Source organism: Zootoca vivipara, chromosome 3 (genome assembly GCF_963506605.1).
Source record: "Zootoca vivipara chromosome 3, rZooViv1.1, whole genome shotgun sequence".
In the NCBI taxonomy this organism is placed as follows: domain Eukaryota; kingdom Metazoa; phylum Chordata; class Lepidosauria; order Squamata; family Lacertidae; genus Zootoca; species Zootoca vivipara.
Genome location: NC_083278.1, coordinates 15,011,843 through 15,024,560, shown reverse-complemented (window position 1 = coordinate 15,024,560; position 12,718 = coordinate 15,011,843). Strand labels below are relative to the sequence as shown.

Below are 12,718 nucleotides of genomic sequence, written 5' to 3'. Positions count from 1 at the left end.
TTGTTGTTGTTGTTGTTGTTGTTGTTGTTGTTGTTGTTGTTCTTGGTATGACTGTGGCAGGAAGGTAAACAGTGTTTCTGTGCGCTCTGGCTTCTGTCACGGTGTCCTGTTGCGCCAGAAGCGGTTCAGTCATGCTAGCCACATGACCTGGAAAGCTGACTGTGGACAAATGCTGGCTCCCTTAGCCTGAAAAGTGAGATGAGCACCGCACACTATAGTTGCCTTTGACTGGACTTAACTGTCCAGGGGTCCCTTACTCTTTTTTTTTACCTTTTACAGAACAGGGCAACTGCTGCAATTTCTACATTGAACCCTAGCTAGAAGTCAGATGGAAATTGATGTTAATTTTCTATAAGTGTTCGGAGCTGATAAGCACTTTGTACTCAGCTACCTTGGTCAAAAAAGGAAGTTGGAAACAGGCCTATAATTTCCTAGCATGACGGGAAAAAGGGAAGGTTTTAGCAGCTGAAGACTGAAAACTGCCTCTCTCTTTTTTAAAGAAACAAAAGTTACAAGTATGACAAGAAAGCATTTTGCCACTTGAAACAACCAGTGATTGTCAATGGGAAGCAAAATAATGTTCCTTTATTCTACAAAGAAAGTCTATCACAGTCTGGTGTAGAAGACTAGACATTCACATGAAGGAGCCAACTCAGTACTGCAATGTCTGATGATCTTGTATGTCATTCTATGCTGACCTGAAAAAATGCTGAAATAAAGTTTGCGAACAGATCACCTTTGAAATAAACCAGCAAGCAAATACAGAAATGGAACTTGAAAACAGTATAAAGGATGAATGGCAGATGCCACAGTAGCCACTCTTAGTTTTCAGTAGATGGCAGTTTTTCCATCATTGAGGGAATGGGTTTTAAATAGCTTCGCCATCTGGTTTGGAAAGGTCACCACATTCATGAAGGTTGTTTATGAAAGAAAACAGGACAAATGACTCACCAACAAATGGAAGGGCATAAGGAACGTTGATACAATATGAGGAGAAAATTGGGAAGAGTAACACATTAAGAGATCTTGCCTATTATATTTTATTGTTGAAAGTAACAGCTAGAATTTTTGCTGCATTTCAGCAGTAAGATTTCTCCTCTGCTTCCCATAGTCTTCAAGGAGCAGGACAGAGGGAAGAAATTCCTTCACATTCCAGCCAGATGGGCGGCGGTATAGATAATAAATTATTAGTATTAGTATTTCCCCTTTCCCTGAATATGCACAAGGACCTGGTTGGTGTGGGAGGTGGTGAAAAGGTAAGCCCTGAGACCAGAGAAAACTGGCACTAAAACTGGGAAGGGGAATCTTTTTAAGTCGAGATGGATTCTAATCTCACCAACACTCCAAGGGCCAAGTGGGAGGGAACCAAAGTCCAAGTGAGCAGAATCCACATAGTCAATAGCCACAAATAAACCCCCCAGCTTCAACCTATAGAAACCTCTCCTCTTGTGATTTCCCTTTCCCATTTCTTTCTTGCCATTGGTGATACTTTTTTCCCTTCTTGGATGTATCCATTTTCACGAAAAGAGCACACAGATGACTTCCTGGGTGAATAGTAACTACTGAGGCAGGTACTTATGTGCATCATCTCCATGCTTGCCCATCTGATCAGCCTGAGAACTTCCCAGGTTGAGTATAAGAATGAACAGCCAAGCCTAGAATTGTACTTCATTGCTAATCAAGTTCGGCACATTATCTTGTTTATCTTGGATGACATGTCAAAACAACAGGTGTCTACAGCCTACCCATTCTTAAAAGGTAAATTCAGGACAGGTCTGAAAATACAAAACAGGTATTTGCCTGTACACATGCAGACCAGTTTGGGTGGTATGCAGCAAAGGAACACAACTCTCCACTACTCTGGTAAAGATTCTCAGGCTGCTTGCCAAGGGGAAGTGTGGGGGTCTGTTCTCTTACCAGATCAAAGGAGGGAGAAGAGGATCACTCATAAGAATATGACAGGCAGACCTTAGATGTGTCACATCATGGCACATACACTTAAAATGCAATGACCAAAGCTTAACTTAATAAGGAAAGTTGCAGCTTGTAGGAGAAAGAATTTGAGGGCTTTTGCCCTCTGAGTAGCGGTTCCTAAATCATCTCCTCTGGGGTAGCTGTGCAGTAGTTATTTCAGTGGGGCCACAGAACTGCCGTTTGGGCACTAGTGCTGAAAAGCAATGGCTTTGGAAGCCATTTTGGGTCATATTTATTCAGAGGACCAGGCTTTGGGGGCGGGGGGAATAGTTATCTCACTATTTGAGAGGAGTGGCTTGGCTGGCAGTGCACCAAGGCAGCAGTCCAAGTTATTTAGTGGGGTAGGAGAGCTGAAAAAAAAAGTTCACATCTGACAACCAATGTGCCCCTTTGGTTTCAGATAGAACATGGGTAGATGAGTCTAAAAAAGCCCGGGACACAAGTTTTTGCAGCCCTCTAGTGGCTATGTTGGCTCATTTTCTACCTAATGTGTTTAGCGTTGGAAGCGTATACAGTTGTACCTTGGTTTTCGAATACTCAAAGGTTTTGGCTCCCGAACACTGCCAACCTGGAAGTGAGTGTTCCAGTTTGTGAACTATTTTTGGAAGCCAAACATCCGGCGGGGCTTCTGCGGCTTCCGATTGGCTGCAGGAGCTTCCTGCAGCCAATCAGAAGTCGTGCTTTGGTTTCCAAACTTTTTGGAAGTCGAACTTCTGTTCGACTTCCAAGGTACAACTGGACTCGATTGTGACCAAACTAAACCTCCTGATGTATATTTTGCTCTAGAGTAGCCTAGACCTATTGACTAGTGAAGGTTATTTGATCCAAGAGGTTTTTTTGAGCGTGCATGGCTGTTTTTCAACAAGAAATACCTCTGCAATCCTTTTCTATTGGAAGCCCAGCTAGAGCTCAAAGTCACCTCCTTTTGTTCAGTTTTTCTCTCCCCACCGGATAACTCCTAAAAAACCCCAAAACAAAACTTGAAAACATGTCAAAATACTCTAGATACTGTGTGTAAAATAGTTGCTTTTAAATCTCACTTCCCTGTAATATTATCTTTTCCCACCCGCTTGCAAGCTCTTTTCATACTTATTTTAGGTTTAGGATATTTCTTCTCGGCCTTTCAAAGAACCCGTTATTCTTTCTAAACAAACAAGTGGCTGAATGTGACTTTTAGGAGCTGCTCAGGTGTCTGTTGCTTATGAAAGCTCTGCTGCTACCTGAACAAACATTTGCCAACATTAAATTCTGCTTGAGATAAACTAAGAACTCTCACTCATAAATACAACATTTTTCCTGGATGACTGACACCTTCTTCATTTCTATATTGAAAACAGGAAAGTGGTTCTGTAGGGTATTTCCCAAAGGAAACTAGGCTTCTATGAACACCTGGAAATGTAGTAATTGGTGCTTTATTTTTAAGATTTATTAACATATGATTTAATTTAGCTGACCTTCAAATGCACAATTACACTTCTATTAAGCTGTAATGAATTAGAGTTAGTACATTATGTGGAAGGGTTACATAATGTGAGAGGCTTCATCGCCTCCACTTCCCACCACAGATTGTTGCATCAGGACATGGAAGATTTGATGACTATGGTAACCTGCCGCTGAATCTTTTTCCAAGTCCCATACTCAAAATAACCCAGGCTAGTAATAATTAGCTTTATTTATATGCTACACATATTCAAGGGTCAATCTGAAATGTGGAAAAGGATCTACATCAATATAACTTTGTGTGGATACAAACATCTGCTTTTCCAACGCAGTGCCCTATTGCACTTATACAAAATATATGTCATGGACCAGACAGTTTTTAATCATTTCAATAGCAATTGGAATCCGCATTAATAAATATCCTTCTTAGGCTATGTTTTGCATAACGTATTTAAATCCACATGCGTGGAACCATTATAAAATCATTTAATTTAATTTAAAGTGTTTTATTTTGTTCTTTAGCTGGAAAAACCCTCTAAAATCAGCTTTAAAAGATCAGTAGTAAGACACTCCGTGCCTTTAGGCTTATAATCTAAAAGACATGACATGTAAGAAAAAGGGGACAAGTAGGGAAGCGGCACCACTTCTTAAAGTTGCAGTTCTTATAAAAGGGTGAAAACAGCTCAGGTAGCCTACTCTATTCTGTTTTCTATATGATATTCTATTATATTCTGATTTTAAACTTCAGAGGAGAATGCCTGCCAATGGCTTTGTACACACATCATCTGAATGATGCTGAGGGGTTACTTTAAACCACACTGTAGGAGTTGCTTTTTATAACTTGAAGTTGGGGTAAAAATGCTCTCAATAAATAAATTATTAAAAAAACAAATCTTGATTTTTAAAACACCCCCCTGAGAAATAAGTAAATAAGTTCACTTTATTAATGATGGAGCATCCCTTTTTATTGATTTAATTTTTGAGCCCTTGTGAAACAGTTGGTCTTCCAATAAAATGCGATACACGTTCATGCTACTGCTAGCAAACGAAGAAGGCATTTCAAGGTCACTGTTCTATGACTTCAATTATATGGCCCAACCAAAATCTCTTTACGCTCCTGACAAATATCATAATCCTGTTATTTCTTGAATTTCGCACAGGATTTGCCTTCCAAAACCTTTCTGTATGTGGGTATACTGAGAAATTATGCATAAAGCCTGTGCTAAGAAAATCATATCTCTAACATCTCAGTGTTACTGACATTGGAATAAATGGTGTTCAGGCTGTATGGACTGCGATGCCATTGATGCATATACAGTTCAGTTCTCTTTTAAATTAGCACTAATAAATCTTGTTGGTACATTATCCAGGACCTTTCCCCCCCCCCACCTCTTTTCTTTTTGAAGGTGAGTCTTCATAATTCACCAATACGATATCAACTATACTTATCAGATGGCATTGCAATTACCATTTCAAAGACTGGATCTGTTTGCCAATGAGAATATTTACCCATAAATTGTGTGCCTGGTTTGGAAATGCCAAATTATGGGTGGTCTGAAACAATCCATTTTAATTAGTAAAGCCTCATATGATCATTTATCATCAAATCTTTAACTGAATTTGAATGTTTTTGCCTGTTCTGTAACTTTTTAGTCAGTTTTCTTAATAAAGGTGTTATGCTACCATTGCCTCTGATTCCCCCTAATCCTTTCAATGGGCTATCTGATTATTATTATTTGTCTGCTTTGGATAGACATGACTGTGCTTGACGTGGAGAGTCTGTGTGAGTGTGTATACCTCTTTAGGAAGGACTTGAGTTGACTGAGAGAGTTTAACAGGGCTAATTGGATCTTGCTGTGAGAAGACAGATCAGGTAAGTGTCATTAAGCAGGTAGTGAGAAGTGATTGGAGAAGTAGAAAGCTGGCCCCCATGGGCAGGAAAACGTAGCAGAGGCTCCAAGAAGAACCTCTTATAGGCTCCTGTAGGAGAGCAGCAGGAAGAATAGAAGAGAGCTAATAAGCCTCCTCTTGGTAGTAGGCTGAGAGAATGCTTTCCCTTTCACAAAGCTGAGACTCTCTATTGTATGGAAAACAATGCTGAGGACGTTTGTACAGCATAAACCCGATTTCTGATTTCTATTTAGCTTTAGCACTCTTACTTTAAAGAGCCACATTCTCAACGAGGAATAAAGTAGCCCTTACTGGAGATACGCAAGGTTTCAGGAACACAATGGTAACTAGGCAAACTAGATATATTCATTCCTTTAAGAGGTCTGTAGCAGCAAAAGACCAGGCAGGTGCAGCTATGCCTATACCACCCAGTTCTGGCACTCGTTTTGCCTGCTGAGAGGCAAAATGTGACCTTGTTTAAATTTTATTTTATAATCGAGAAAAAGCAAGATCAGACCTAAAGAAACACTGATCTGTTAAACACCAGCTCATAGATCAGTGGGCTGTTCTGCACTACGCTTCTTTTGTTGACTCTTCACAGGTGAAAAGTGTGCTAAAAACAGCAGTGGGTTTTAGAGGTGGGAGCAGAAATGAAATATATAGGAAGCATGCAGACTCTTCTCTATCTTGTTTGGTGATACGATGAAATGTCTGTAAGTTGTTACTGCACTCATGTCTGGATCTGGTTTTATTCCTTTAGCAGTCATTGTGTGATCAAAGCATCATATCTAGAAAACGTATCGTCTTTTCCTCTCTGCACCTTTCCAACAGTGCTTTAGGGTTGGTGCCATGCCTTCCTAGGGAGGAGCCACACTACAGTGTGCCATCAATAAAGACTTCAGGATATGGTGAAACCTGTGCAACAAAGGTGCTAGGTGCAATTCTGTGGGAACCGAATCCCACAATTTAGGGGCAGCTACAGAGAAAGCCCTCTCCTCGGTCAGCATCTCTGGGGGTGGCAGAACTACCAAGAGATGCCAAGGAAATCAACAACTATCTGACTTTTAGAAGACATCTGAAGGCAGCCCTGTTTAGGGAAGTTTTTAATGTTTATGCTTTATCATGTTGAGAACCACCCAGAGTGGCTGGGGAGGCCCGGCCAGATGGACAGGGTATAAGTTATATATTATCACCATCATCATTATCATCTTGGCAGTCAAGATAACCCCACAATTTTACCTTTTACCCTTTCTATGCTCATATCCAGTGTGTGTGTGTGTGTGTGTGTGTGTGTGTGTGTGTGTGTGTTTTAAGGAAAAAAGGCTATGGTACTCACCATGATGTTGTTACAGTAAGTGCCACATTGGGGGAGGTGAGGTGCCGGTATTGCGTACCCTTGAGTACCTACCCCCCCCCCCCCAAAGCACTGTTTATGTTCACTTGCATTTATATAAGCGAATTGGCTTGCTTTGATGGTATACTTATCCATGGGCTTGGAGTGCTGGGCTCTAAACCCAGAAAGGGGAATTATCTGTAAGACTTGGGTATTTGCCACCCATGCCCTCAACTGGGCAGGTGGACTGATGGGCAGTCCTAGGCAATGTGATGTATGCTGCTTTGTGTATAAATAATGTGTACACTTTTGCCCAGGCATAGACAAGGCATCTTCTTGCTGCGGTGTCCGTCCCGCATCTCTGCAAGAGAAGGCTAGGAGGCCTGGCCGGCTGGCATGCTGTAAGCCTTTCTTAACAAAGTATTATAGCTGGCCATTCTGATGTCTTTGGCATACCTGCACCCAAACACTCCCGTTAGCTCACTGTTGGGTCTACAGTACAGAACACATATCATATCTCATATCATATATCATATCATAAAATCTCTGTCATAAAGCAGAGTCTTTATTATGCATAATTGTGTGACCAACTTGTAACCTGCTTCTGTTGTCCCTTGCTGCCTTTCATAAAACAGTTTGCAGTACACATACATTTATTTCTGAGTATCCAGTGTACTTCAAACAATTGAAACAGTACTGTAGGGGTGGGTTTTTTGGCCCCCCCTCTTTCTCCTGTGTAGACAGTTTGCCAGTCGTACCCCAAGCCCTGCAGACATATCTGCCTTCCTGCTCAAAGCTGAGCTGCGACCGTGTAGCTCTTTATTCTTCAGACAACATATCTGCTTCTGGGCCTGCAAAGATTAGTTCTTCCCCCGGGCCCAGTTTTCATCAATATTTACATTATCAAAGTCCATAGGAGGCATTTGCCTGGTGCTAGAGGCCATACCTCCTGTTTTATTTTCAGCTTTTAACTTTGCTTTTTTTCTGACACCTTGTTATACTTCTGGTCTTTGTAAAAAACAAAAAAACTTTTATTCAGCCTTCTCGTACTTTCTTACCATCAATATGATGTGCATTCCAGTGCCCCCTCTGGTAACATGAAATCATGCATTCTTGACTTGTCCCAACAATACAGAAGTAGTGAGGTGAGTATGTGGAAGATGATGTCTATCTTTCTAACTTTCATATATTGTTCAGCTTTTAGGAGGCAATTCAAAGCTTACACCAGGAACGTAACCATGTCTTGTAAATGCTACGTTGTAAAAAGGTCTAGGAGGTGGCCTGTCATTGACTGGTTGGAGGCAGAGGAGTGGTGGGAGGAACCAGCTGGGAAACCACCACGGGAAGAAGGCTCAGAGCCAGGGGATTGGTGGTGGGACAACAAAGGGTGGTCAGAAGGAGAAGAGGGACAAAACTGGGAAGTGGAAGCATCGGAAGCTGAAGAGGTAACAGAGCTTAGTGGCAGAGAGAAGTCTAGAATCAGAGGCAGAAGCTGAAGAAGGCAAGTGGGACAAGGGAGGCCAAGAGGCAGAGAAGAGCCAGGCTGCTGAAGAGTCACAGGTGTCTCCCCCTCCTGCTGCAACAAGCTCCCCTTCCCCTGTCTCTCAGAAGAGGAGAAGTGGATGCAGACACAGTCTACAATTGCCTGGAAAAAGCCCTGGGGGGACGGGACACTTGGATTGCTGTGGGGAGGCAGGGTATTTCAGTCTCAGCAACTGCTTCTCATGGAGTAAGACCACTGGGAATGAGCTGCTAGGCTCATTAGGCCCGACATTCAACCAAGTTCTGTGGAGATTGTGTTTTTGCTAACAAAGAGTTAACTCCAACTTTGAAGTGTGTGATTACCGACCAGCATGCTCCTGTGACTTTAATTTTGCTGGGTGACACAAGGGACCAACTCTTTATGAAGCAACCAAATCATCGGGCAAGAAGGAGAAGCAAGTTCTTCAGTGCAGGGGGAAACCAACAAGGGTCTGGATGCAGCCGAGCCAGATAAGACATGTGTCCCCTTGACACAAGGAGTGACAGGAGATGGTGGAGAACCTCTCTGGACCTGAGCAAGCTGAAAAAGCCTATTTCAGTTTGAGAACTACTGCCAAGGTTGCATTTTTTTTGTAGCTTCAATGAAGTATATAAAAGCTGGATGGGCGAGAGTGAGCTGGGAGAGAGACTATCCAATTCTTTCACAAGGAAAGTGACATCCAAGGATGGACAGAGGGTAGGTGCCACCTCCATGTTCTGAGATCACCCTCCAGTTTCCAACTTCGGTAGTTTTTCAGATAAGCAAATGAAGAAAGAGAGCGGAATGAATTGTCTAATTTTCAGAAATTGCATATTGAAATCGAGGGTGTGAGGTATGATGAAAACAAAAACAGTGCAAGGTTAGTTTTTGTCACTCAGAACTGAGAGCAGAATGAATATTGCTGCAGCTGAGGTTTTGACTGGATCTCACATCAGATGTCAATAGGAGGGGATATGCATGGGGAGTAATAAACAATAACAAACCCAAAAGTGCTTTAAAACGATATTTCAGAAAATCAAGGGCAAAAAGCTCCTACCGAACAAGCAAATGAACAACTTTTAAAACAAGCACCACCCTGTTCTTTAACATCAACAGATTAGTGGTTGGTAATCATTATGTTATCTCAGGAAAAGAAAAAGGAAAAAAACCAGTCAAATTCTCTATTTAGTCTTTCTTGAAGACTACACTTGTGGCCCATATTCATTACAAACAAGAGACTTCCTGCTTTGAATTATCCACAGCTACAATTTTATAAACCATGTTCCACAACCCTCCTTGCTGAGGAACCCAGAAGAATTAAAATAAAGTGTAAGCAATTAATGGTGTGATACCATACAAGTGTCAAGAACAGTATGGCTCTCTGTCTCACTCCTTGCTGAAAACCAAACAACTCAACAGGATAAAACTCAGCTGGAAACATTTAAATTAGGTAGTCTCTCTTTCTTTGTTTTCTAAACTTGCTGTCACTTGCGTCCCCCCCCCCATCCCGTGACTTTTAAATATTTAATCACAAAGTAAATGATCAGAGTGCCCAGCACAGTCTACAGAAAATAAATAGTAATTTCCCTCTCTCAGCTGCGTCTTCATTCTCCAACTCTGCATGTTGTGTTTATAGCCTTCTCCTTATTTTTTCTTTTGCTGCCATATCACCAGAGAGCTAACTGAAGCCCTCTAATCATGCAACAGCGAAGGCAGACATAAACCTTTGTACATGAACATTCCTGCAGATTTCGGCACCAGAGTTTTTCTATGACCCTGACGATATTTTTTTATGGGAAATCTATAATGATTGTAGATGAAAATGCATGGCATCGATCCATACTGGCACAGCTATGATGCCAAGTGGTTCATTAAAAAGAATTTTCTAAAAGACATCCCAGAAGTGTTTATCTGACATCTGGCCTTTAAAGCTTGAACCTGGGTTTTCCTTGGTTTAACAGAAAATACTGCTTTATAAAATCCCCTTTGGGGATTTGATATTTTTTAAGCCAGTTTTATTATCTGTACCTTTTTCCTTCTCTCCTCCATCTGTTGAGCTGTTTATAACGGTAGGTTTTGCCTCATCTGTTTTTTAAAGAGAGAAATTACACTTATTAGATTATAAATTGAGTTTAGTAATGATTGTAAACTGTTACACCTGCTCTCAAATGCATATGTTATTCATGTCATTAGCTTTCGGCCTTTGTCCTTTTCTTCCATGGGACAGTAATATGGATACAAAGGAACTTCTTCGCTTATTTGACTGATTCTTCCACAAAGTAAGAACATTTTTACTCATTCTAATTCCTAGCACTCTTACATATTCTTAGCATGTTTTCTTTCCCCATTTTGACACTTAGAAAGATGTTCATCTTGACATTTGCTGCTTCTTTTTTGACCCCACTATCAAAATAAACAAAGCCTAAAGCACACGCTTAATAGAAAAGCCAACTTTCTGTACAATATTATTAAAAAGGTTGTGTGAAACCCCCAATCTCTGCTTAGAAGTAGCAAGATTTTGGGGGTTCCAGGAGCTCATCCAGGTTCATGTTTCCATTGGGAATCAAGACGTGGCGGTGACTGTCGTTTCTTTAATAAATATGGTTTATTAACACATATTTACAACCTGGGTGCAGATGGAGGGAGTGACAAACAGTTCTTATGCTCCATTAACATATACAATGCATTTTGAGGATTTGCAAAATGCTGTCAATTTAACTGATCAAAGAGTAGCCTAGTTTCCCCGGCCATTCTCGTTTCATTCTAAAATAGATATTTTCCATTTAATTGGTGGGAAAGCAACTTGGGGGCAATTTTTAATTGAAAAATTACCCAAAGGGAAAGAGTTAAGAAGCTTCTCCTTCCATTTAGACTGCAGCATCTGTGGCTGCGCCTTGTAAAAGAAGAAAGAAAGAAAAAGGGGGGCATATGTGACTGACAGCTCAGGAATGAGCCCCATTTTGTTCAATGGCCATTTGATGTACCCTTTGGGGACTATTGATTTGGTATGTATTTATTATTGGTTGGTTAACATGCAGGCCTGTCATTTCTTTCACTGAACTATATTTGAATGTAATGGATTTCATTTCATATTATTGCCAGCTGCTGAAGATTTATCATTGAAATGGTTCATTATCCTGGAAGAACTGCACTGTCTGCTGCTGTGCTTGGAGCACCCTATTGCAACGTTTGGAGCACCCATCATCTCATGTTTGTAGGAAGGATATTGACTTGGAAAGGCATTCTGCCTCCATTTCAGTGATCTTTGACAGTGACTTACCACTCCCACCATTCCTGTTCATGAAACATTTATTTGATTCTTATTAGTTTGTGACTCCATGCACATATTATACGTCTTCTGTTTATGAATTTTCTAACAGTATAGTGTTATAAAAATATTCTCAGGATATTATTAGCCGACGTGTTGCTTGTTGTTCAGACCGTTTTGCTCAATGGCAGTTATTCCTACTGTGTATAGGATTGCAACTTTGTCCTGGGGCAAAGTTCTCAACTTGATGTAACTCTTCCAGGTTAGCGGAGTTTGTAACCTGAAGCGTTTATAACCTGAGGCGTTTGTAACTCGAGGTACCACTGTAGATGCTTAGTGTTAAGGTTTGAGACTTATTGTAAGTTTGACTTTGGTCTGCTGCAACTGGATTTCTTATGGACAGTGCTAACCCTGAATGTATTGGATTTGTGGCCATTATGTTCATTTGCCTTCAGTAGCAGTAAAGCTCTGCTGGATGAAATACAATTGCCTCTGGTCTATTTTTGGGGAATCCCGCAACGTGTTTAAGGTGTTACTCTGCTAACCATACATTGGAATCTGCTCTGGATCAATATTGATTAGTATCCATGACACACAGTGGTACAGAATGTACCAGTGTTGGGCTGGCAATGGAAAAAATGGCACATAAAAGCAGCCCAGTGTGGCACTCAATATTAAACATCTCATTTAAATGTAAGTCTACAGGTGATTAGATATCATTGCTTGGAGAGAGGACTTGACAGCAGGGAATCGTATGTGCAAAACTTCAAGTGGCATGTCTCATGTCAGAAAACACATGCAGTGCTCATTCCCACATGAAAGAAAAGTTGAGCAACTTGCTCCAATGCACAGCATCTACTTTGTCCTTTATTTCAAGAGCTGGAAATAAGACAGTAGGGGAGAAAGAAGCTAGGTCATAACTCCCATCATCAAAGGTCTGGCCCTTATTCTCTAGACATTCTACCTGTGACATATAAAAAGCTATACTTTTCAGGCCCATTTCTAACATTTAGATTTGATACAGCAAAATGAAAACCACATCTTGGCAGGATTTGAACGGAGCTCTTGCCATTTTGAAAAATAAAATGAGATTTAAAATGAGTCCCAATGAAAACTGAGTGCATGACTGCACATGTGTAGATGCTCACTAAGCAGGCATTGAAAAAAAAACACAGCCTAAAGATGGGTTGATAGATAAAATCAGCTTAAATCAGAAAGCATCAAGAGAACATTGCAACTGTGAATAAATAGTTGGATAATCGGGGTCAGCAGAATTCTATGGCAGAAAGGTGATAGAGTTTCATACACAGTG

General features: G+C 40.9%; 1 protein-coding gene across 2 annotated transcripts in view; it reads right to left on the bottom strand.

Annotated features, from left to right (window-relative positions):
• MACROD2 (mono-ADP ribosylhydrolase 2) overlaps window positions 1–12,718 on the bottom strand; it is an 898,190-nt gene that overhangs the window by 67,804 nt on the left and 817,668 nt on the right. For both annotated transcript variants that reach the window (XM_035110056.2, XM_035110055.2), the window contains exon 12: window positions 10,167–10,223. In XM_035110056.2, the coding sequence (XP_034965947.2) occupies window positions 10,167–10,223 (57 nt within the window). The remainder of the gene's footprint in view (window positions 1–10,166; window positions 10,224–12,718) is intronic.